At 34.2% G+C, this 27,517-nt stretch overlaps 1 protein-coding gene across 7 annotated transcripts; it reads left to right on the plus strand.

Annotated features, from left to right (window-relative positions):
• Positions 1 to 2,188: 2,188 nt before the first annotated feature.
• On the plus strand, positions 2,189 to 27,067 carry LOC128858924 (clathrin heavy chain). Of its 7 annotated transcripts, none has more exons than XM_054095508.1 (9): positions 2,189 to 2,336; positions 3,547 to 3,654; positions 3,825 to 4,184; positions 18,849 to 19,056; positions 19,128 to 19,463; positions 19,615 to 23,583; positions 24,699 to 24,865; positions 24,948 to 25,034; positions 26,083 to 27,067. In XM_054095508.1, the coding sequence occupies exons 3-9, from the start codon at positions 4,143 to 4,145 to the stop codon at positions 26,302 to 26,304; spliced, it is 5,031 nt and encodes a 1,676-aa protein (XP_053951483.1). In that variant the 5' UTR covers positions 2,189 to 2,336; positions 3,547 to 3,654; positions 3,825 to 4,142; the 3' UTR covers positions 26,305 to 27,067. The 7 variants fall into 7 exon arrangements, with proteins under 7 accessions (XP_053951483.1, XP_053951486.1, XP_053951487.1 ...); XM_054095511.1 differs by having other exon boundaries at positions 3,547 to 3,622; XM_054095512.1 differs by having other exon boundaries at positions 3,547 to 3,600.
• Positions 27,068 to 27,517: the final 450 nt, after the last annotated feature.

The following is a 27,517-nucleotide window of genomic DNA, read 5'->3' on the forward strand; positions in this document are numbered from 1 at the left end:
ACATACAACCCTGTGTTACCGATAATTATGATTACGAATGTAAGGAGAAACATCAAAATAAAAACTAAATAAAGTGGACGCCGGCAAAGAAAACAGGTTTGTAGACTTAATTCTAATAAAGGGTTTGTTAGGTATTATTAACTATACATTCATATAAAAGAAAAAAGCGTGTGCCCACAAACGTTTTGTCCTTTTATTACTTATTATTAAATGTAATATAAAATTTTCCATGCGTATTGCTGCCATAATTTTTTGCAACCTCAGTAAATGTCGCTTACGGATTTCCTCCTACTGTTTATTATTAGTAGCCAATTGCACAAATAAATAAGCTATTTCTTCTCTTTACCTTTTCTTCATATCGTTAATAATAATTAAACAAACCGAAAACACAGAAATATTCCACCAAAATAATTTCTAGGAAGAAAAACCTTTCACAACAGTATTGACAGCTGATTGTCAATTTAGCAGGTAATCTGCTATATGTTAACGGGTAGATTAATTTTGTGGATTTATTGGTAATTAATGCATATGTTAACGTATCAATAGTCTAGCTTGTGTGTAGTTGTAAATGTAGCCAACTTCACGGATTAAATGTTAAGTGGCCGTAACGCCGAAATAAACAGTAATCGTAAAAATATCAAGCTTTTAAGCGCTTACATAAATTATTGATTAAAAAAAATTTAAATCAAAACAAAGGGAGGAAACAATAATTTGCCTATATATTTAATTTATTTTTTACGTTTACCAATAGCATTGTCCTACCGTAAATGTTTGACGATACCATATTTTTATAGTTATTATGGGTATACTACCTAGCAGACCGTTATTCGGCTCTGAGTGAATTTGACAGATATGCCGACATCATTCGTTTTGTGTTTCACTAAGCTAAAGCTAAATTTTCCGACGAATGACGTCGGCATATTTGTCAATTTCACTAAGCTTAAGCTAAATTTTGTGAAACAAAACGAATGACGTAGAATCCAAAGTTACCCCCAACATTTTTTTCACCATACCTAACGAGCAAACCTGGTATGTATCATCCTTTATGATTCAGTTACTGAAGGCTTCCTCACTTGTGACATTAGAATTCTGACTCTTCTGAAGGGTGAAGAAAGTGGAAAAATTAAGCAACTTTTTGGTAAAAATGGTAGCAAAAAAGTGTTTTTCAATTATGCAAAAAACTTATAACTTGAATTATTAATAAATAAATTAATAAATGGAGATTGCCAAGTAGGATAAAAAAAATTGTCTATCTTAATCCCCGGAAAACAAAATGATAGAAAGTGTTACTTTTAATAACGATCACCCCTCGGTAGCCAATGGCAAACCTCCGAGTCAATTTCTGTTATGAAAAAGCTCCCAATAAAATCCATCTGCCCTTCGGAGGATGTCATTAATTACATATTGCTAAATGAACTCTTGTTGGCAACTTATGCATTTCTAAAGCAACGTAGTAAGTACTTGCGCTACCCATATTTGAAAGGCATCGAGCTCAAATTGTCAAAATTACCATATTTCACACGCATTGTCCAAAAAATATGCTCTAGGGTATTCGATGTAAGGGTTCTATACAAGGTGGATTTAATAAGGTGACAGCATTCACCCAGCTGAATTTTTCGCCGTAGGTATGGCTTATGTCAAAATGATATGCTTTGTTTGTATGTATTGGTATGTCTACATTCGTATGTTTACATTTGCTTGCTGATTTTGACAGGATGCTTGCACCAAACGCAACAACAAATACATGTAGGGTTTTACTTATATGTGTTTGCTGTCACCTGTAATAAATTCGCCTTGGTTCTATATCGCTTTAGTCTTGGACATACCAAGCAAATTCTTGCTATAAGCACAGCCTTCTGAAAACGAAATGTTTTTTCCTACAAATTTTACGTTTTCTCCACTTTTAGCACTCCACCACAGATCTTGATCTAAATATCAAAATTTACTGATATTTTGCGATCCAAATCAGTATCCATCGCCCTACACGGTGAATAAATGATCCAGTAATGCGATCCTTATTGACCGTGTAGGATTCGCCTTTACCTGCAAACTTGATTTCCTCAAAAATATCCAATCAGTAATTCCTCTTCATGGTTCGCACCTACAAATCGAACAGTACTTCCTATGAATTCACCATAGCAGTCAAAGTCGTCGCTGTTCGAGCGAATTGAATGCTAGTTGGGGAGTTTCAATTGTCAGAAAGAATTTTTCTTGTCATTTTCGCTTTTCGGTGGTGGAGAAATCAATATGGTTAAACGCGTTTTAAGTGCAATTTAAGTGAATTTTAAATGCAATCTTAACCAATTAAGATACAAAGAACGTTACAACAGTAAATGGTAATTGTGTAGTTTATGAAATTCACAATAAAATACGTGTTTGTACACAGAGAAACATAACATCTTTTGTGCACATAAAGTGGGCGAAAAGGAAAAGTGGAAATTTTTTCAATGTTGGCTAGAGAAAGGGTAGACGACGCAAGGCAAGGGAACGTAGTAGAGAACGAGATACAGCAGATAACTCTACAGAGGAAAAAGTGACTATCATTCGTGGTAGTTAAATAGCTTGCCATCTCATTCTGACTACTGTATTGCGGCATTGGATATAATGTTGGAGTGCCTACTTTTGTTGCATTTATTGGTGCGGTGGGCGGTTGTTGACTGGCTATTATGGAGCATTACATATTTTTTTTCGCCGTATTTAAACATACATCTTTTTTTGTTTATGTGGCATACGTGGTAATTTTTACAAAGCATCCTCACCAGGGATTTAATGGAATTTTGCAGTCGGAAATGCATTGTATAAATAGTTTTGCGCAAGCACTGTTTTGCATATTTCGATTGCATCTGTGAATATGTACAGAATAAATGTATTTCTTTTTCACACACACACTAATGAGCTTCTGCAGCCGCAAAAAACGCTTTTTTTCTACTTGGATTTAACAAATTCCAGGAATATCCTAAAATCGGTATGAAGATTGGCTTTAAAAAACTAGGATATTGGCCAAAAAAATCCCCGAGATTAGATCATTCTTACCACAGATTTAATTTCGAATTCACCACTTTTTAATTGCATTTCTTATTCGCCATATACGCTGTCAGTGGGGCGCTTTCTGAATTTGCTTGCTTTTGTGCTGCTGTCAAACGGCAAAAAACGACGACGTCGACGAGCAGGGACCGAGTTCGAGTGCAAAGTAGCAGTAGTTAGTGCCGCTAAATTTTCATTATCTTTTAAAAGGCTAACTTATAACCGAATTTAAAATTTTTGTAAAATAATACAGGGAATTAAATAATATTTATATGGTAAGTGTGTGATGTAGAAAATGGAAAAATTGTTGGTTTCTGTAGCCTTCTTTTTAAAGGCCTTTGCTGACTTGCATACTTTTTAAGAGGCGGTGACGTCTCATAGCGAATCAGCGGAGTTTACACGATCTACCCACTTTCTGATCGATCACGTACTTTATCTTTATAAATAAATTAAATTTGTTTCTAAATTACAAAATTTATTGCAGTGAAACTAACGGCAACATTTTTTCCTTTCAAATTTCAGTGTTTTTGTGGACAAAACGTAGTGATCGAGTTGAAAGAATTGTTGTAAATGGATGTATGTTTTGTAAGACCGAAAGGTGAACCTGAGAATTTGAATCAATTCTAAGAAGTAATTTGAAAATCTTTGTTAAAAAGTATTATAAAATAGCAGTGATTACATTGAATTGCCAGCTTTATGGCATACAACTAATTGTGCCGCTGCGTATTTAGAAATCATAATTTTGCTCATTCAATCATTTTGTTTTTCTTGTTTTCTCATTTTCACTGCGACTTCAACAGAATAAGGTTCACTTAAAAGAATAAATAACTAAAGTGAAAAGTGCTAAGTAATAGCAGACAAGTAAAAAATTGAAAAGCGAACGAAAAAGCGACCGAACGAACGAAGCAAAAATTTAAAAGACGCATTGCTGTTCTGCTCGTGATTTACCTGAAGAATCAGTAAAATCTTAAAGAAATAATTAAAATAACGATAGCAACTAGTCACGCACTGTGAACCTAAAACAGCAATAAGAGAAGCAGTCAACCACATCTTTAGCTTGATTGCATCGCTGTTGCAGTGAAAATTCGTTAGTGTGTTAAAAGTGTTGCAGCAGCAAAATGACGCAAGTTTTGCCAATACGCTTCCAGGAGCATTTACAGGTGAGTGTACGAAGTGATTTGATGATTTTAAATATGCCCTATTTAATTTTCTGCTAAGCAACATACATACGTAAGTGCGTGTATTGTGTATGTAGGATTAAGATATTAATCCAAAAATCAAAGGAATGGACGTATCCAAACATTTCCACGACAGTTGGTTGTGCATTACCGGAACGAACGGGATTAACATACGGCCAAGGATTGTTATCTCAACAGCATTACCCATACATGCATGGGGTATGAGTATGCTGCTACAATAACAATGGCAACATCCAACAGCTGTATGTTAAGGAAAGTATGTATGTGTTAGGGAAAGTTGAATGAAAGTGACAGTGTTACCGTTTACGGAACAGCTCAGATTAACTTCCGGTCAAGGACTATGGGGAAATGTTTGTTCTGTCACAACAAAAGGGATTCGAATCGCATTTCTTCAATATAATAAATTTTTTTTTTGAAAATGTCTTTTGCCTTAACAATAACCATCGCTGCTCTGAATTTTTCATACAGTTGTTGGTAGATGCTGCACATTTACTTCTTTGTATTATTAAAAAATGGTATATCCATATATTTTATCTATTGCTGATGCTCGACTAGCAACACCCCCATTTATATTGTTCTTTATACCGCAAAAAAACTGAACTCAATTTCATTATCGTCCTCCAAGACTTAAAAGCTTAATGTGTGCGTACATATGTATATACATATGTACATGCATACTTTTACGTTGCTCTGATAAGAAATCCGTTTCCACAGTTTGCATTGCAACCTCACAAATGCTCACATAAGATCACATTTTATTTGTCATTTAATTATATTGTTTGCATGCACATACATATTTACATCATATTTAAGGGTATTTATGTATGTATGTAGCATAAAAAATAAAACGAATTAGAAAAAAAATATCCTACTTTAGTTTTGGTGTCTGATAAAAAATGAAACTGAAATTGAAGCGCGTTGTAGCTTGAGCAGAGCAAAAAGAAAACCGTCTCGGAGTGCGGCGGTGACTGGTGCGGACGGCCACCGCCGGCTTAATGCCCACTGTGCATTCGCTCGCTTGCGACATTCTGGCGTGTGTGTTGTTGCGCATCACAGAGTCGCTGCTACCATTCAATAAATTTTGCGCTGTCGAAAATATGTATGTATATGTGTGTGAATGTTTTTAGTGCTTGTTCTATGAACAATGTGAGTCATCGCATGCTGGCATTTGGTGGGGCTAAACAGCGAATATAGCTTGTGAGCTTGAATATTCGATGTATTTGATAGATTCTGGTTATTCCACTTTTTACTTTATTTGCTGCTCGTTTAAATTATTTTGATATTAGTTGTATTCATACAGATTTTACTGTTTTACATTCGTTGTTATTTTTATTTTCGAGACGTTTAGTTTGCAATAGAGATATCACTTTACATGTAACTTTTCAAATACAAATTTTTGCTTGATTTGGTGGGTGAAGAAACTGTGAACGTGGATGCTTTTTTTTTCTAAAATACTACATACCTTCTGCTCAAATATGAACGAGACGTTATCAATAAAACGGTTCGCGGATGACATATGGCAAAAATACATTTTTTGTTATTTGGTAGGACTGTTATAAGCTTACATGGCAAATTTCAGCGTGATATGTCACATTGTTTGTTTTCTGTGCTACTTTAAACAAGTCAAGCTCGAGTGTGTTCTTCGAATTTAACGATGGAAATTCAAGTTGAACAAAGAATTTGTTTGAAATTTTGTTATTCCAACAAAATTTCGGCTTCAGACGCCTTAAAAATGTTGCAGACAACCTATGGGGACTCTGCTCTATCGCGTGTACGTGTTTTCCAGTGGTACAAATCGTTTAAAGAGGGCCGTACATCGGTTGAAAACTTGCCTCATGAACGTCGTCCAGCAACATCAGTAAACGACGAAAACATCGGAAAAGTAAAGGAAATTGTGCTTGAAAATGGCACAAATCGCAAAATCGGTTAACGCTGAATATTATTTAGACGTTTTAAAGCGTCTGCGCGAGAACATTCGTCTTAAAAGGAAGGAATTGTGGGACAACAAGTCATGGTTCTTGCATCACGATAATGCACCAGCTCACACATCACGTCTTGTTCGCGATTATTTGAACAAAAATAATGTTAATATCGTTCCGCAAGCACCGTATTCGCCTGATATGGCTCCATGTGACTTTTTCCTGTTTCCCAAGCTCAAGTTGCCGCTCCGTGGAAAACATTTTGAGACAATTGAAGTCATAAAAGAGAATTCGAAGAACACACTCGAGCTTGACTTGTTTACAGTAGCACAGAAAACAAACTATGTGACATATCACGCTGAAATTTGCCGTGTAAGCTTATAACAGTCCTACCAAAAAACAAAAAATTAATTTTTGCCTTATGTCATCCGCGGACCGTTTTATTGATAACGTCTCGTTCATATTTGAGCAGAAGGTATATGCGTATGTACATACATACAGATTTGATGTTACAGTTTTATTTTATTTAAATAATTTTACCTTTTTCATTTAAAATTAATAAATTAAGTTAATACTTAATAAATTGTTCAATTTGCATGTATTATTATTGTTTTATTCTACTTTTAATAATTGATCACAGTTTAATCATATTTTCTTAGCACTCTTACATTTCTTTTTACATGACTTAGTCCATTGCCCCTGTTGTTGTCATGCTCTCAAACATATCTCGTTTTTATGACATTTTACTATTATCTAATCGCTTATTTTATATTCTCCTTACTAGTCATTCCAACGTCATCGACGCTAAGCGCTTGTCAAATGTGGCCGCGACATAATTTAGCTTACGCCGCCAACTACTCGTTTTCGGTTACATCAAAATTTCTTGAACATTCATGAGTTCAGCTACAGTGCTGTTTTTTTAGTCTTCGCTTTGACTTAAATTTCTGAACCGGTTCGTTACCTTTTGTTTACGCCACAGAGGGCTGGTTGGAGAATTTACTTATACGCCTTGTTGTAATATAACAAATATTAGTTTTAGCTTTGATGTATTCTCAGACTTGGCAAGGTAGGTGCTCGCACAGCAACTGTGTCAAACCGAAGATTTTCGAAAAGTAATTGCAGGCTACGCTCATTCATTGCCAAAAATTGTATAAATCAAATAAAACTTTTTATAGGTATTCCACATTATTCTCCATTAGTATCACACAACAACACTCCAATTGCTTGACCGCACTTTCTTGACAAAAGAAAACTTTGCAGGGCAATGCTATGTTGTTAGCAAGTTGAAAGTAACTTTCCAAATAGACTTGCTTGCTGATTACTCATGCCTGCCAAAACTTTAGTTGTAGTTATTGTTTTAACTGCTGTTTCGTATGATTTATTCAAATTTATTTTACTACTTATTAGCTTCCATTTGTTTCTTCTTTTTTCTTTCAACTACATTTTTCCAACAGAAAACGAAAAAAAAAAATTATTTAAAGTTACTTTTTGTTACTCTAAGTTGTTTTTGTTATATTTTTTCTAACATACATTCATAAATGTGCTTAGTTAGCCTTTGCCAGCTCATAAAAAATATTGGTCAGCTGCGGTTATGGTTTCTTCATTCTTTTTCATTGTTTCATAATTAAATTATTAGGTGTATACGAGAAATGGACACACACAGTTTCACATTTACATCTATATGCAAGTATGCATGTACCATAAGTACGTTTGTTGTCTAAGCTACATATGTTGTGTTGCTTTATATTCGTAGGTTCATTAATCTCAATGAATTTTTTTGTGAGGTACAATGGTCATGTTTTCGTGAGCATTACACAGACTACAGCTTTTTTGGCTTGTCGGTGACTAAGTGTAAGAAATGATTTTTTATGAGTTCCTTCTTTCCTTGATTTTTTTAAATTCTATTAACTAATGCAAAGGCCTCCATAATAAAAATATCTGAAAAGGAAAGGTCACATAGACAGAAACCTTCAAAACAATGAAAAATTAGAAGCAAAAATTTAAAATAAGAAATATTAGAAAAAAATTAGGAATAAAAAATAAGTTTAAAAAAATATAAACAAAAAACTAAAAAAAAAATACTAGAATAAAATTAGAATAAAATATTAGAATACAATTTTTTTTAAATAAGAAAAGGATAAAAAAGAAGTAAAAAAGGAATAAAAAAGAATAAAAACACACAAAAAAATATTAAAAAGAAAAATTATTATATTTTTGGGGTTTGAAGTTGTAGCTTTTGAAGTATTAATTTGCGTTTTGATACTTTTTTATTAGATTTAAAAAAAGTGCTTTACTCAATTTTTTTTATCGAATAAAAAAAATTTTCGACACATTTTTATGAGATTTAAAATAAGTTTTTTACTCCATTTTTTTCTAATATTAAAAAAAAAATGTATTGTATTTAAAAGCTACAACTTTAAACTCCACAAATATACAATAATAACAATTTTTTTATTAAAAAAAGTTAAAACAAAAATAAATATCAAATAAAGTGAAGTAAAACACAAGTAAAAGAGCAGAAATAATAATCAATTAAAAATTATATGAAAATCTAAAGAAATTTACGGAAATATAAAACATCAAATAAATAATGAAGGTGAAATATATTTTTTTAAATATTAAAATTAAATTTAATTAGTATATCAAATAAAGTGAAGTTAAATGAAAAAATATAATTAAAAATGAAATTCTTCTTATTCATAAACTTTATTATCAAAAATAAAATTCTTCTTCTTCATAAACTTTTTTTAGGATTGTTTTACAACAGCAAAAATTATACATTGTTCACATATCGTATATTTTTTCTATCCGGATCGTGGACCGGATCTACTGGCGAAAAATATAATTAATAATTTTAATTAATAAAATTTAAATAATAAAGGGTTTTCCAATAACAGGTGCTATGAATGAATGGATTGCGCTATCGAGAGATGATTAACGATTTTTATGGCCTGAACCGGATGGTATTGATCTGGACAAGGTGTATTTTCAACAAGACGGCACATAAGCAAACCATTGATCTTTTACGGGAAAAGTTTCCGGACGGTGTTATCTCTCGAAGAGGTGATCACATTTGGCCACCGAGATCTTGTGATTTAACACCTTGTGACTTTTTTCAAAGATGGAATTCGTGAGGCTATCGAGGACATGGGGCAGCCACTTTGCAATTCGGTTATGGAGAATTTCATGAAAAGCATGTTGTCCTGTAAGCGTGGTTGTGTAGTCATTTGCCTGATGTTATTTTCCACTATTAACGGCATACCTTCCTCCTTTATAATGAAATAAACATCCGATCTTCTTCTTCTTAATTGGCGCGATAACCGCTTACGCGATTTTGGCCGAGCTTAACAAAGCGCGCCAGTCGTTTCTTTCTCGTGCTAACCGGCGCCAATTGGACACACCAAGTGAAGCCAAGTCCTTCTCCACCTGATCTTTCCAATGCAGAGGAGGCCTTCCTCTTCATCTGCTACCACCAGCTGGTACCGCATCGAATACTTTCAAAGCCGGAGCGTTTGTATCCATTCGGACGACATGACCCAGCCAACGAAGCCGCTGGATCTTTATTCGCTGCGCTATGTCTATGTCGCCGTAACGCTCATACAGCTCATCGTTCCATCGCCTGCGATATTCGCCGTTGCCAACGTGCAAAGGTCCAAAAATCTTACGCAGAATCTTTCTCTCGAACATTCCAAGCGTCGCTTCATCGGATGTTGTCATCGTCCAAGCTTCTGCGCCATACGTTAGGACGGGCATGATGAGAGTCTTGTAGAGTGTTAGTTTTGTTCGTCGAGAGAGGACTTTACTGCTCAGTTGCCTGCTTAGTCCAAAGTAGCATTTGTTGGCAAGAGAGATTCTACGTTGGATTTCAAGGCTGACATTGTTATCGGTGTTAATGCTGGTTCCTAAATAAACGAAGTCTTTTACAACCTCGAAATTATAACTGTCTACAGTGACGTGAGTGCCGATACGCGAGTGCGCCGACTGTTTGTTTGAAGACAGGAGGTACTTCGTTTTGTCCTCGTTCACCAGCAAACCCATTCGCTTTGCCTCTTTATCCAGTTTGGAGAAGGCAGAACTAACAGCGCGGTTGTTAAGGCCGATGATATCAATATCATACGCCAACAATTGTACGCTCTTATAAAATATTGTGCCTGAGCGATTAAGTTCTGCGGCTCGTACGATGCTCTCCAACATCAGGTTAAAGAAGTGACACGACAGCGAGTCACCCTGTCTGAAACCTCGTTTGGTATCAAACGGCTCGGAGAGGTCCTTCCCAATTCTGACGGCGCTGCTGGTGTTGAGCAACGTCATCTTGCATAGCCGTGTTAGTTTTGCGGGAAAACCAAATTCAGACATAGCGGAATACAGGAAACTCCTTTCCGTACTGTCGAATGCAGCTTTGAAGTCGACGAAAAGATGATGTGTGTCGATTCTCCTTTCATGGGTCTTTTCCAAGATTTGGCGTATTGTGAATATTTGGTCGATGGTAGACTTTCCAGGTCTGAAGCCACACTGATAAGGTCCAATCAGTTGGTTGACGGTGGGCTTCAGCCTTTCACACAATACGCTCGCTAGAACCTTATAGGCGATATTTAGAAGACTAATCCCACGGTAATTGGCACAAATTGCAGGATCGCCCATCATTTATATTAAAAAATAGCATTTTTCTTTGAATATCAAAATAACACCTTTTATTGGAAAACCCTTTATATAATGGAAATTTATCAATATTCGATAACAAAATATATTTTTTAGTATCAAAATGAATGAAAAGTCTCACTTTTTGGCATTTCTTAAAAGAAAGCTTTTTTTATTATTATCGTTTTCTCAAATTATAGTTGTAAAACACATGCACAAAATTCTGGCAAGGTTTACTTTTTGTGTAAAGACACTAATTTTTTAATAAAAATTAAAAAATATATATCCGAAAAACATAAAAAACTAGTTTTTTATCCTTTAATATTGGATTACACAATATTTATACGAATCCAAAGCTTTCCTTGAAATAAAAATCACCACATTTTCACATAATTTTTTTAATTGAAAAAATTAATGCTTTTCAGAACCAAAAAGTGCGAAAGCTCTTCAAATTAAAATTACAAATAATTTTTAAATTCTATACTTCTATACTTTCTAAATACTATACTACTTACACGTAATACTTCTTTTTCTAAAACTCAAAAAACAGAACTTTTTAATAGGGAATTGTTGTATGGTAAGGGGGCGTCCATAAATTACGTGAGATGTTTAAGGGGGGGAGGGGGTCGAGTCAAATCTCATCTAATCTTACGTTGGAGAGAGGGGGGGTCTCGGCAAATATCACGCAATTTTTTTTCTGATTGAAACAAAAAAATTGTACATGCTTAAGATTTAATCTCAAGCGTAATCGTAGTATGATTAAGATCATTCACTAATTCGTTCGAAAGAAAATAATTTCATTCATACTTCGACGTTATACATTACTACTGTCAAACCACCATATTTGTTTTATACCAAATAGCTCAATTTAATCTGAATTTGCGGTACAGTGTAGCCCGTCGGTTGTTTTCGCGCCACTATGAGCCGAACGCCCTATCACTCAGGTTGACGTTTGACAATTCCGGACTTTAAAGAACATGACGGAAAATCATTTGCTCCATTTCTAATACGCGTACCGATTCAACCGCTGAATGCCTTCATCAGCACGCCTATTGATCTCTATTGCCCAAGTATACGTGATGATTTAGAGAAAATATGCTGCAGTACATGCGGTATTTACTTCGCATCTATCACAAGAGCTGCAGAGCACAGGAGAGCAGCTCACATTGCACCAGCTAAGCAAGCGCGTATGTTCCGCAAAGTGCGACCCTCACGGATTGTCACAAGACGAGCTAATGAACGAGCTAATGAGTTACTGTGCGCAAGCGTCAACGGCTTAGAGTGGCTAGATTAGAACGAAGTTGAAGGAGCACATGATTTTACTGAAAATCATATGGACATGTTGGTCCCAGTAGTCTCTCTTGAAACCGCGCATGATTCTCCATGGACTGAATTAGAGTAGATATTCTTTTTTTAATCGCAGTAGTTACGATTTAAGTCTTCTATTGTTAAATTTTTATTACACTTATAACTCTCAGCAATATTGATTACTAGTCTTAACTTGTCTTAAATAAAAGCACGAAACAAATTTTTTTTCTTTTTACAATATCAATCCAACGCGTTTACATAAGAAACCCACATTTTGAAAAATCTCACGTGAGATTGGGGGATGGGGGAGGGGGTTGAATAAAATCTCACGACATCTCACCAGGGGGGGAGGGAGGGTCAGAAAATTGAAAAAAACACCTCACGTAATTTATGGACGCCCCCTAATGGCCAGTTTTTCAGTGAAATTCAAAAATTGTGTATTACATTGCATATCGCGCTCTCAGTACTAGGTTTCGCAGTTATAGTGTACCCAAAAAGTTCCATATTAAAATGATCCGAGCTGTTATCGCCAATTAATCAACAAGTTCATATCGACTGTTTTGCTTTTGGTTGACCCATTGTGCCCAACGGGCAACACCTACTTAATGGGACTATATGTTATACGTACATGTGTATGTACAAATATATACATACATATATATATGTAAGTGTGGTTATATGATATATAATTGCATTACATATGTACTGTGTGTCTTCTCGCTATTGAATTAGTATTACATATCAAACATGCATAAGCCATATGCACATTGTTTTTTTTTTTCATTATACTCATTTTGTTTTCCTTTGCTGCAGTTGTACATTCGTTTGCTCTACTTCACTGCACAATAACAATAAAGGAGATTTCCCCGCTCCATCATTACCGTTACTATCATTCATTTGTACTTTGGTTCTCTCACTGCATATTAGTTCCTTGCTTTGCTTTTCTAAACGCGTTAAATTTATTATGAACTGAAAGGTGTGTTCAATATGTTTTTCCGTATTTTATTTCACGATTTTACCAGTATTAGACTTTCTCTATTTAAAGAGAAAAGTATACAATTTTTAGTTATTGGTTGGGGATAGCATTTTCCTTCGAGGGAGTAGCAGCCCACAACTAAATAACTGTACTACAAATACCAACGCAATATCTCTAAAGAAAAAAAAAACGAGATGTAAACTTGCAACGACTTTTTTCATTTGCGGTTTTACTATATATTTTAGGAGGCAAAACTAAAAAGACTTCAGCTAATTTTTTGATACTCATTCAAATATTAACAGAGTTACGAGCAGAGGGAAATTACATTGAGACTGAGTGATTTGTTTTTTTTTAATTTACCAGAAATTTCCTCGCAGAATATAACTACAGAACCCTTAAGTCAAAATTCTTATGACGATATCTATATAAATAATAATATTAAGATCAGTTTGAGCTTAGCTGGGCAGAGAAAAAAATTACTCTTTCTCTGAAGTATTTTTTAGTTTCTTAAATATCTTGAAATTTAATGATCGCTACTGTTTTTGATTCAAATTTAATTAGTTAAAATTTTATTTTAAATTTTAAATCCCTTAATGGTAAAATCGAATTTACGTACCATATAAATGCAATTTCAAGTTTCGTTTGTTTTGAAATACATATCTAGCCTAATGCCAGCTTTATAAAAATATTACGGAAAAAAGTTAATCAAAAGAAAAAATTCTAGAATGAAAAATAATTCCAAAATGAAAAGAAAAAACGAAATTGCAAAAGGAAGAAAAAATCATAAAATGACAAAAAAAAAAAATAAAAAAGGATTAATGAAAAAAAAACAACAAAAAAAGTAGAAATAATAATATACTTGCAAAAAGAAATTGAAAAAAAATCTTAAGGGGGGAAAATTTTTTAAATTACTGGGTTAGTTAATTATTACCCACTATTGTCTGATTTTCTCAGCCTTTAATTGCAAATGTTTTATGTATTTTCTCTTCGGGGTCATTAAAATATTTCATTCAATGTTTTACAAGTATTTTTTGCTTAGCATTCAACTATAAAATTTGCTGATTGTCATATACAGAAATACATACATACATACATATATACACATTTCTGTGCAAAAACACTCGTATACGAAAGAAACTTCTACCATTTTTCTCTTTCAACCACCATATTTCCCTTTCGTACCACACTTTATGGTCTATTACTTCATCACCATTTTCCGGAAAAAAATCTTGTCGAAAGTAGCAAAACAAACGCACACTCGCCTTGGTTAATTTGGGTCATCGCAATTTGTAGTGTAGAGTTAAATGAGTTCACAGCCATAAATGCAGGCGTTGAAAAGCAAAGTTGCTTTTTAGCGTTCGAACAAAGGTTAATAGTGGGCTATTAGAATGAAAAAGTAGAAAATTGATATTCATTTGAATAGTAAGTGGAAAATAGAGCCAATAATCACAATTGTTTTACTAATACAATTTTGTTAACAATTTACCGAGTCACTTGGATACGCTTGAAAATATGTTTACATTGTAGATGGTCTTATTGTTTTTGTAGAATTAGTTCACTGAAACAATTGTTTGTTTAAAATTCGAGTCATTCTGGTATGTAGAACTCAATGTTTTGAGAATGAAAACTTACAACCGAATTAGCCAGTTAAAACTGTTTTCAAATTTCATAATATAAATTGACCAGGTTTTCGCTTGGAAATCGTTTTAGGCTTTATCGTGTGTAGAAGTTATAGTCGCATGATTATGGAAAAATATAGTAAACACTCGTTGAACGATATCAGTATGAAGGTTCTACCTGTCTTTTTATTTTATTTAATATATATTGATAATAATTAACTTCATTTTAATGCATTTTTCAATATTTAAATCAGTTTGTATTAAGGTACTTGACCACCTTGGAAAGCTAAAAAGTACAACATATTCAATAATTTTTTTTTCATGTTCTGTATAATATATTAAAATAAATTTTTTTTTTAATTTTTATTTAGAGCTTATATAATACAAAAAAAAATTGATTTATTAAAATTTCTTTTTTTAACATATATCCAGGAGGCGCCAAAGTCGAGGCCTGAAGAAAATCATGTCTTGCGGCGGACAGTTAATCTTAGAAATGGTAATTCTAAAACAAAAGAGAGAAACAAAATTTTCAAAAGGAAGGTTCCTTGCGTGAGAATTTACCACAAACTGACAAAAAAAAAAAATAATAAAAAAATGGCGGATGTTTGAAAAAAAGTTAAGAAAACACCCCTGTTTTTCACAATGTTATGCTTAAAAAGCAATACTTTATTAACTTTTTTTTTGCAAAATGTGGTAAATTGGCATACAAAACATCTTAACAAATAAAACAAGACCAAAATCATTAAAATCGGCTAAGCAGTTTCGGAGATAAAGTGTCCGCCATTCGAAAAAAAGTAATTTCTGGAAAAACGCGTTTAAAGTTAAAACTTGCTATTTTCTTTCCGCTGAGTCAGCAAGTAATGAGTGCAGGATGCGCCTGCACATTTTCACTGATTTCACTTTGTTAGAATTCGAATTTAAAAAAACAGTTTCAGGTGATGATTTTTAAAAGTATAAGGATTGAAAAAATGTAAAAAAAAAAAATTTAATTTTTTGAAACTTATAAGGTGGTCAAGTACCTTAATTAAATTTTTTTTATGTTTTATCTTCACTTAGTTTTTGATTAATTTATTTTACGTAATTTTACTTTAATTGATAAAATTTAAATCTTAATATTTACATTAAGCTTTTATTTTAAATGTAATTAAATTTTTTATCACATTTCTTTGTTTTTTTTAATATTTTTTTTATTTTGAATTTTATTTTTCATTTAATTTCATAGCTTAATTTAATTTATTTTATTTTAATATATTTCGTTTACAAAATTTTTACTTTATTTTGCTTTTACTTAAAAAAATGTTTACTTTAGTTTTGTTTAATTAATTTTAGTTGCGTTTGCAATTTTTGTTGTTAAAGTACTGTTGCTTTGTTTTTTTAATATTTTTTTTTTAATTTTTTTATTGTGAATTTTTTATTTTGTATTTCATTTTTCATTTTATTACTTTAAATAAATTTATTTTATTTTATTTACGAAATGTTTATTTTATTTTGCTTTTGCTTAAAAAAAGGTTACCTTAGCTTTGTTTAATTATTTCTAATTGAACTTTTGTTAAAGTAGCGTTGCTTTGTTTTGCTTTAAATTTATGTAGTTTAGTCAACTTTTTAACCTTATTTCATAAAAAAAATATTTCAGTTCTGTCCATTTTTAATATTTAATTTAATGCTTTAATAATTTTAATGTTTTATTTTTTACGTTTTACTTATTTTGTTAGTTAATTAAATTAAATTTTGCATAATAAACATAATTTTCTTTAAAAAAAGCTTTATTTAATATTTTCTTTTCGTTTTATTTTTATTTAATTTTCGTTTGATATATATTGTTAATTTTATAATAATTCTTAACTCGTTTTTATTTAATATTTCTTTATTTTATTTTATATTTTTTTATAATATAATATAATAATATATATATACATATGTATGTATATAATTGGCTCGTACACCCTTTTTGGGTGTTTGGCCGAGCTCCTCCTCCTATTTGAATGGTTCAACAATTTTTTTTTTTTATAGTTTTATTTTATATTTTCTTTTATAATTTTATTTTATATTTTTTATAAATTTGTTTTTATAATTTTATTTTTTCGTTTTTAAATTGCTTCCTTAATTTTCTATTTAATGAATTTTATATTATTTTGTTTTAATTTGTTAATTATTCCCTTTTTCGTTTTGTTTTATTGTTTATATTTTTCTATCTTTTATTTTTTTCATATCATTTTATTCCATTTTATTTTATTAAATATTTTTATTTTAAATTGCTTCATTATTTAATTTTATATGATGAATTTTATACTATTTTGTTTAGTTTTTGCTGTTTCATTTTATTTTATTTGATTTGTTTATATTTTTCTATCTCTTATTTTTTCATATCATTTTATTCCATTTTATTTCATTAAATTTTATATTATTTTAATTTAATTTATTTTATTGCATTCCATTATTTTCCTTTTAATCCGTTCGTTCCTCATCTTCTATTAATGTCAAATCTAATTTCAATATAAATTCTCATTAACTCATTTAATCTTTGTGATCACATCATACAATACATACATACGAGTGTGCACATAAAAACAAAGAAAATCACATGAAAACATTTTGTGCATCGAGAGAGAGCAGACAGCAGACCAAATAGTAACTGCACCTTATCGCAAGACTAACGGAAATCAGTACGAAGAAAAACATGCATTTAATCTCCTCGTCCGACGTTTGCCTTTTGCCATTGACATCGGAATTCCTTTGCGAAAATGGAATAATACATGTTTTAAGTCCAGCAGTAGCCAATTTTATAGATTGACAGTTTATTGCACCAGAAAAAAAAATTTAATATACAGATCTTGAATTTCCTGTGTGTGAGAAGATGAGAAAAAGAGAGTGAGAGTGGTCTTATGACTTTGGCGCAGCTAAGCCAAAAATGGATTTAAAATTTTTTTCTTTCACACATTTAGATACTGCATGTATGTATGTATGTGTGCATGTCTAATGTTTTTCATTTACTTGGCTTTTGTTTTCTTATTCTTCTGAAAAAATTGTTCTTTGTGTCGGCATTTATCAACAGTTTTTGGCGCCGCATTTCAGGCATATATGCCGCCTGTGGGTGCGGTCGAGGCACGCGGGCCTATTGACGGAGATAAACAAACGTTGACCTTCAACTTGAAAATATTTGCTTTTATTTATAAAAAAATAAGAAGAAGAAAATTGCTAAATTAGCCACTGCTTTGCTGCACCGTTACTTGTTTTCCATATGATCGATTTATTTTATTTTTCATATTAGTTATCTTTAAAATAAAAGAAATTAAAAAGATAAAGTAGAAAATATCCGTTAAAGGTAGCTTTTTCAGTGGCAAATAAAAAAAAAAAGTTGAAATATTCTCAAAAATTTAACTTCGATTTTGGTTACCAGCCGATTACAAAATATAATTCTTTAAATTTCTAAAAAATAAGAATATCAATAATAATTTTAATAAGAAATAAAATCAATTAAATTAAATTTCAAGCAAATCAGAGGAATACTGAGGGATTTATATAAATTTGCTTGAAAGTATTTAGCCAGGGCAACTGGTACTAGTGCGGCTTTGGACTCAGTTAACCAATTTTTTTAATAACCGATTTTTGTGTTATTGCATATTTTTAAAAAGGTTAAATTTAAATTTGGTTAAAATTATTTTTTTTTCCATTAAATTGTTTTTTTTATATAAAATATGAGATGTGAGATAAAATGTGATTTTTTGAAATTAAAAAAATCAACAATTTCAATTTAAATATTTATATATACATAGAATATTATAATAAAAAATATATTAATAATAAAACTTTTAAATAAGAAAATAAAATAAAATTAAAAAGCAAACAAAAATTTAACTTTGATAGGTAGTAATATAAAATATTTTTTTGATTGATATTTAAACATATTTAAACATGTGACTAAAAAATTGCGAAATTAAAGAAAAATATTGTACTAAGTTTTGTAAATTTTAACATGAAAATTGGCAATTAATTTTCACGTTCAGATGAAAGCCTCCGTTGCTAGCGCTGCGTTATCTTTTCTTTTATTTAACAATTCTATTATTATTTAAGCTTTAAAAAAAAATAAAAAAATTTAATTTTCACGTTTATATCGTCTTTGTGGCCTAAAAAATATATTTATATTTTCTTTTCCAATATTTTCCAGCTCACAAATGTCGGCATCAATCTCAATTCGATTTCGTTCAGCACTCTCACCATGGAGTCGGACAAATTCATTTGTGTGCGTGAAAAGGTCAACGATACCGCACAAGTGGTCATTATCGACATGAACGATGTCAGCAATCCGACCCGGCGTCCCATCTCTGCCGACTCGGCAATCATGAATCCAGCCAGCAAAGTCATTGCGCTCAAAGGTAAGAGAAAGAGAAAAAACCAAAAATTTTTTCAAAATTCTTACATTTTGCTTAAAATATTTTCCATGCAGCTCAGAAAACCTTGCAAATTTTCAATATTGAAATGAAATCGAAAATGAAGGCGCACACAATGACCGAGGATGTTGTATTTTGGAAGTGGATTTCTTTGAATACGTTGGCGCTGGTCACCGAAACCTCTGTTTATCACTGGTCCATGGAGGGCGATTCGACGCCGCAGAAAATGTTTGATCGTCATTCGTCATTGAATGGTTGTCAAATTATCAATTACCGTTGTAATCCATCTCAACAGTGGTTGTTGTTGGTGGGCATTTCGGCATTACCGAATCGTGTTGCAGGCGCTATGCAGCTGTATTCGGTGGAGCGCAAGGTGTCGCAAGCTATTGAAGGTGCGTAATTTGTCAAAACGCGAAGTATCAATGACTTTTTTTAATGTATAGAAACACCGATTTTCCTATTGAAATCCATGTTTTTTCTTTTCTTGTGTTTGTAATTTTTCTTATACACTCAAATCGATCTACATTTATTTCCGCCACACAGGTCACGCCGCTTCATTCGCCAGCTTTAAGATGGAGGGCAACAAAGAACCCTCAACGCTATTCTGCTTCGCTGTGCGCACCGCTAGCGGTGGAAAGTTGCACATTATTGAAGTAGGAGCTCCACCAGCGGGCAATCAGCCTTTCCCGAAGAAGTCGGTGGATGTGTTTTTCCCACCAGAGGCACAAAGCGATTTTCCCGTCGCCATGCAAGTTTCCGCCAAATATGATACCATTTATTTGATCACCAAATATGGTTATATCCATCTGTATGACATGGAAACGGCTACGTGCATCTACATGAATCGTATCTCAGCGGATACGATTTTTGTGACGGCTCCGCACGAGGCCAGTGGCGGCATAATCGGCGTAAATCGCAAGGGTCAAGTGCTTTCGGTGACCGTTGATGAGGAACAAATCATACCTTACATTAATACCGTATTGCAGAACCCGGATTTGGCATTGCGCATGGCCGTCCGTAATAACCTCTCTGGCGCTGAAGATCTGTTTGTGCGCAAATTCAATAAGCTTTTCACAGCTGGCCAATATGCGGAAGCAGCCAAGGTTGCTGCACTGGCACCAAAGGGCATATTGCGTACACCACAAACCATACAACGTTTCCAGCAGGTGCAGTCGCCCGCTGGCTCAACGACGCCGCCATTATTGCAATACTTTGGCATACTGCTGGATCAAGGCAAGCTCAACAAATATGAATCGTTGGAGTTGTGCCGACCGGTGCTGGTGCAGGGTAAGAAGCAACTGTGCGAGAAGTGGCTGAAAGAGGAGAAGCTCGAATGCAGCGAGGAACTGGGTGATTTGGTGAAGACATCTGATTTAACGTTGGCGCTTTCGATCTACCTGCGTGCTAATGTGCCGAATAAGGTTATACAATGTTTCGCTGAGACGGGTCAATTCCAAAAGATCGTGCTGTATGCTAAAAAGGTCAACTACACGCCCGATTATATTTTCCTCTTGCGTTCAGTAATGCGCACCAACCCAGAACAGGGTGCTGGTTTCGCTTCAATGTTGGTGGCCGAAGAGGAGGAGCCACTCGCGGACATAAACCAAATTGTGGATATCTTTATGGAGCATTCAATGGTGCAACAGTGTACTGCCTTCCTCCTGGATGCACTCAAGCACAACCGCCCCAACGAAGGTGCTTTGCAGACGCGTTTACTTGAAATGAATTTGATTTCAGCGCCGCAGGTGGCTGATGCAATACTTGGCAACGCCATGTTCACGCACTACGATCGTGCGCACATCGCCCAGCTGTGCGAGAAGGCGGGTCTACTGCAGCGTGCACTGGAACACTACACCGACTTGTATGACATCAAACGCGCAGTTGTGCATACGCATTTGTTGAATGCCGATTGGTTGGTCAGCTACTTTGGCACGCTGTCCGTCGAGGATTCGCTGGAATGCTTGAAAGCTATGCTGACGGCGAATATTCGCCAAAATTTGCAGATCTGCGTGCAAATCGCCACAAAATATCACGAGCAATTGACCACCAAAGCGCTGATTGATCTCTTTGAGAGTTTCAAATCTTACGAGGGTCTCTTCTACTTCCTCGGCTCGATCGTTAACTATTCACAGGATCCGGAAGTGCATTTCAAGTATATACAGGCCGCTTGCAAAACGAATCAAATCAAAGAAGTGGAGCGCATCTGTCGCGAATCTAACTGCTACAACGCCGAGCGCGTTAAGAACTTCCTGAAGGAGGCCAAACTCACGGATCAATTGCCGCTGATCATTGTTTGCGATCGTTTCGATTTCGTGCACGATCTGGTGCTCTACTTGTACCGCAACAATCTGCAGAAATATATTGAGATTTATGTGCAAAAGGTGAATCCGTCACGTTTGCCCGTCGTCGTAGGTGGCCTCTTGGATGTCGATTGCTCCGAGGATATTATCAAAAATTTGATACTTGTCGTAAAGGGCCAGTTCTCGACCGATGAGCTAGTGGCCGAGGTGGAAAAACGTAATCGTTTGAAATTGCTGTTGCCATGGTTGGAGTCGCGCGTGCATGACGGTTGTGTCGAGCCTGCTACTCACAATGCTCTGGCCAAGATCTACATCGATTCGAATAACAATCCCGAACGTTTCCTTAAGGAGAACCAATACTACGATAGTCGTGTTGTCGGCCGCTATTGTGAGAAGCGCGATCCCCATTTGGCTTGTGTTGCCTACGAACGTGGTCAATGCGATCGCGAGTTGATCGCTGTTTGCAATGAGAATTCACTGTTCAAGAGTGAGGCGCGTTATTTGGTGCGTCGTCGCGATCCCGCACTCTGGGTGGAGGTATTATCCGAGTCAAATCCCTATAAGCGCCAACTGATCGACCAAGTCGTACAGACAGCGCTCTCCGAAACTCAGGATCCAGATGATATCTCGGTGACGGTGAAGGCCTTCATGACTGCCGATCTGCCCAATGAATTGATTGAATTGCTCGAGAAAATCATTCTCGATTCGTCTGTGTTTTCCGATCATCGCAACTTGCAGAACCTGTTGATCTTGACAGCAATCAAGGCGGATCGCACACGCGTTATGGACTACATCAATCGTCTGGATAACTACGATGCACCCGATATAGCGAACATAGCTATTTCGAATCAACTGTACGAGGAAGCATTCGCCATCTTTAAGAAGTTTGACGTGAACACCTCCGCTATACAAGTGCTCATTGAGCAGGTGAATAATTTGGAACGCGCCAACGAGTTTGCTGAACGCTGCAATGAGCCAGCCGTTTGGTCACAACTAGCAAAGGCTCAGTTGCAACAGGGACTCGTCAAGGAGGCCATTGACTCGTATATCAAAGCGGACGATCCGAGCGCGTACATGGATGTGGTCGATGTCGCCTCGAAGGCTGACTCATGGGACGACCTGGTGCGTTATCTACAGATGGCACGCAAAAAGGCGCGCGAGTCGTATATCGAAAGCGAACTGATCTATGCCTACGCACGCACCGGCCGTCTTGCCGATCTCGAAGAATTTATCTCCGGACCGAATCATGCGGACATACAGAAGATTGGCGATCGCTGCTTCAACGATGGCATGTATGATGCAGCTAAATTGTTATATAATAACGTGAGCAACTTTGCGCGTCTAGCCATCACATTGGTGTACTTGAAGGAGTTCCAGGGCGCCGTAGACTCGGCACGCAAAGCCAATTCGACACGTACTTGGAAGGAGGTTTGCTTCGCTTGCGTCGATGCCGAAGAATTCCGTCTAGCGCAAATGTGTGGCCTGCACATCGTCGTGCACGCCGACGAATTAGAAGATCTAATTAATTATTATCAAGATCGTGGTTACTTTGAAGAGCTCATTGCGCTGTTGGAGTCCGCCTTGGGATTGGAACGCGCACACATGGGCATGTTCACCGAACTGGCTATACTCTACTCGAAATTCAAGCCGTCTAAGATGCGTGAGCATCTAGAGCTTTTCTGGTCGCGCGTCAACATACCAAAAGTGTTGCGCGCTGCCGAATCGGCTCACCTTTGGTCCGAACTGGTATTCCTCTACGACAAGTATGAAGAGTACGATAATGCAGTGCTTGCCATGATGGCACATCCGACGGAGGCTTGGCGTGAGGGTCACTTTAAGGACATCATCACCAAAGTGGCCAATATCGAACTCTACTACAAAGCTATACAATTCTATTTGGATTATAAACCGTTATTGTTGAACGATATGTTATTAGTATTGGCACCACGTATGGATCATACACGTGCTGTGAGCTTTTTCTCGAAGACCGGTCACTTGCAATTGGTGAAACCATATTTACGTTCGGTGCAATCGCTCAACAATAAAGCGATCAACGAGGCGCTGAACGGGCTGCTCATTGAAGAGGAAGATTATCAGGGTCTGCGTAATTCCATCGATGGATTCGATAACTTCGACACAATCGCACTGGCACAAAAGTTGGAAAAGCACGAGTTAACCGAATTCCGACGCATTGCTGCCTATTTGTACAAAGGTGAGTGAGTGGGTCTTGAGAGGCAGAGTGCAAGTGTCTGACTTTCATTAATAAAAATAAGTTTGCTTAAAATTTGAAGTTTTGCTTAAAATTATGCTATTATTTAATATAATACCGAGTTCACACTGATTTCATTGAATGTAGATAGAAAATTTTAGAAATCAGGACGAGTCGTTCCATAAAACTTTATCAAATGCTTAAAGGACGTGATTCAAAGTGATGAACTAATTTTAGAAAACTTTCAAAATTCTTACTTTTTAGGTGCAAGCTTTTATTTGGTTACTATTATATTATTATTTGCTAATAATACCGAACTTTTAGAAAAATCTTTTTTGTTTTTAATTAAAAAAAATTTTATTTTTGTTGTTTTATTTATTTTTTTGTTTTAAATTGCAAAAAAATTATTTAAAAAAATAAAATTTTTTTTTATTTAGTTTTAATTTTTTTTTAAATATACAATTTTTGTTTAAATGGAAGACCTATTTTTCTAAAACTTTAAAAATTTTTATTTTTTAAGTGCCAAGCTTTTATTTGATTACTATTATATTATTATTTGCTAAAAATAGCGAAATTTTAGAAAGCTTTTATTTATTTTCTATTAAAAAAAATTTTAATTGAAATTTTTATTTCTAAAATTTTTTTTTATTTAAAATTTTTTATTTATTTTTTATTTTTTAATTTTTTTTAAATAATTTAAAAAAAATGTTTTTTTTTACAATAATTTTTTGAAATTTTTTTTTTAATATTTTTGTTTTTCAAATTTTACAATTTTTGTTTAAATGCTTACTTACTGTTACACTATTAATTACTAATGTTAAGTCCACACTCATCATTAAAAGATGTTCTATCCGGGCAGCAGCAGCATTCCCACAAAATGAATGGCTTTCACGCTGTTACAATAACCACAATATTTTCGCAATTTTTTGTAATTTTATTGCACTAAAACTTTCCTAATTTTTATTTTCTAAATGCAATTTTTTAAAAAATTTTTTTTTTTTTTTTTGTAATTTTTCTTTTCCTTTTTTTTATTTATGAAAAATGTGTTGAAGTATTTTTGTATTTTTATTTATGTACTTAAACATTTATTCTCCTTTTTTTCTTTCAAATTCTCGTAGGCAACAACCGCTGGAAGCAGAGCGTCGAATTGTGCAAAAAGGACAAACTCTACAAGGACGCAATGGAGTATGCGGCCGAATCGGGCAAACAGGAAATTGCCGAAGAGCTTTTGGGCTGGTTCCTTGAACGCAACGCTCACGACTGCTTTGCTGCCTGCCTATTCCAAGTGAGTAGAGGAAGAAGAGACGGATGGAGAGAGAGTTGAAAATATTTTTTGATCTCAAACTTTGTTGTTAATTTTTCTGTAGTGTTACGATTTGCTGCGGCCTGATGTTATACTGGAGTTGGCATGGAAACACAACATTATGGACTTTGCCATGCCGTATTTGATACAAGTGAGTGATTTATTTATTTACTTTTATCATTCAATTATTATATTTGGTCATAACTTCGAGAGTTTTTGCATTTAATTTTTAACGACGAAAAGGATTTAAATTATCATTTCATGAAAAAAAGTTACTGAAACAAGCGGACATATCACAAATCCTTAAGCATTTTTTTTAATTTTTTTCTCTTGAGCGAACAACCCTTCCATAACATAGGATTTACGAGGGCGGGTCAATAAGTCCTTGACTTTATGTATTTCTGACCTCTTTACTGAAAAAGAAATACTGATCCTGTCAACAGGCATCTGTCAGTTAACTCCTGTCAAAATTTGAACGTGCTGCGTCAGTTAGTTTGTGTTTTACAGCTACCTTTATCAGACTACCCAGTAATTCACAGTCGACCACAAACGCAATCGTGAACAACTTCACAGGAAGGTTTGGCGTTGTTTAATCGCAATATGGAGGAGTTTTTGCGCCGTTTTGTAATCGTGGACAAAACATGGATCCATCACCACACACCAGAGACCAAACAACAGTCGAAACAGTGGGTTTCTAAGGGTGAATCGGCTTAATAAGCACACGAAATTCAGTTTTTTCCATTTTCTTCTCAAATTACTGGGTAGTCTGATAAAGGTAGCTGTAAAACACAAACTAACTGACGCAGCACGTTCAAATTTTGACAGGAGTCAACTGACAGATGCCTGTTGACAGGAGCAGTATTTCTTGTTCAGTAAAGATGTCAGAAATACAAAAAGTCACGGACTATTGACCCGCCCTCGTACTTTTCTCACTTTTTTTCTCATAAACGTACACCTCCCATAAGTATTCACTTTTCAGTACACAAAAATCTTTAAGCATTTTTTTTTTTAATTTTTTTCTCTCTTGAACGGACAACCCTCCCATAACATATTGTATTATTTACTTTTTTTACACTTTTCTCATAAACGAACACCTCTCATAAGCGGACAAATTTTTCAGTCCTTTAGGTGTAGGTGTCCGCTTAAGCGAGAGTACACTGTACTACATATTTTCTAAATTACCTTCGTTACTCTTTCAGGTAATACGCGAATACACCTCAAAAGTGGATAAACTGGAGCAAACCGAAGCGCAACGCGAAAAGGAGGACGAAACAGTCGAACATAAGAACATCATCACAATGGAGCCACAATTGATGATAACCGCGGGTCCGGCCATGGGCATACCACCACAATATGCGCAGAACTATGCGGCGGCGCCTGGCTATGCGCCAAACATGGCATATCCTGGCTATGGAATGTAGGCAACAACTACACTCACACACACCACCACACAACATTATTAAGAGCGAAATTTAAGAACTACAAAAACAACATATGTAACATGAAAATTGCGAACACTACCGATTGCGTTGGAAAACACACACACGCACAGACAGACTCAAGAAAAATGCAACGTATATATAAAAAAATATTTAAATTTCGTGCATAAGAGAATATAAAGCAGAAAAAAAAGAAAAATTATAAAATTTAAATTAAAAAACCACAAACGCGAAATCAAAATGTCCCATGTAAAAGTAACTGTAGTTACATCAGCATTAAAATTGGAACGCAAAAACGAAACACTACATTACATAAATGCATATGTCAGGCGTGTGTGTTGCGCATACACATATATTTTTGGCATATAATAAACTACTATATACAACTATACATAAATGTATTACAAGTATAGTATATATAATAATTATTACACATATACATTACCATTATTACAATTACAAATTAAAATTATAATTACAAGTTGTTGTTTGTTTGATTATTTCGTGCTTTGTTGTCTCTACTTTGCTTGCATATAATTGAAAATTTGTTTCCCTTGTGTTTCTGTATTTATTCTTGACGTATTTGAACTTTTTTCTTATTATTCCATTTGCCCCAATCAATTGTTTGGCTTGTATTTACGTTTCGAAAACAAAAAGTAATAATCCATAACAAAAACCAAATGCAAAGCACGTCTGGTGTTGAACAAATGATGAAGAGAATCAACAAGAACACCAACAAAATAACGTAATTGAAAGGAAAAATTTATGCTAATTTTTTTTGTCTTTATTATAAGTGAAAATAAAAAATCTTTTTAGTTAATAAATATCTATTGAAAAAAAACAACAGGAAATTTATTTATTTAAACATTGGAAAAATTGCACAGAATTTACTACTAGCAAAATTTATACACTTTCCAAAGTAAACTGATTTTTCTTCGGTTTTAGGCAACTGCCAGAAATTGCTTTTTTTCTGGGGTTCGAGTATGAAATGTATGGGAAAAACTAAATAATTCGAAAATTTCAAACTTCGAAAAATTTCTACTGTTAAAATATTTTCGAATTTAGTTCAGTTTAGTTTTGGCGCGCAAAATTGATTTATTCGAACATCGAACATCAATTTTTGAATTCTTGAGGCAATTCAAACTTCCAAAAATTTCTGCTGTTAAAATTATTTTTCAATTTACTTCAGTTTAGT

The sequence above is a fragment of the Anastrepha ludens genome, chromosome 3 (assembly GCF_028408465.1).
Source record: "Anastrepha ludens isolate Willacy chromosome 3, idAnaLude1.1, whole genome shotgun sequence".
Lineage (NCBI taxonomy): Eukaryota > Metazoa > Arthropoda > Insecta > Diptera > Tephritidae > Anastrepha > Anastrepha ludens.

Bases quoted from the DNA above. Each gene is read 5' to 3' on its own strand.
- LOC128858924 (XM_054095509.1), top strand. From the start codon at position 4,143: ATGACGCAAGTTTTGCCAATACGCTTCCAGGAGCATTTACAG. The intron at 24,866-24,947 runs GTGAGTAGAGGA...ATTTTTCTGTAG, and splicing joins TTGCTGCCTGCCTATTCCAA to TGTTACGATTTGCTGCGGCC. The intron at 25,035-26,082 runs GTGAGTGATTTA...TTACTCTTTCAG, and splicing joins CCATGCCGTATTTGATACAA to GTAATACGCGAATACACCTC.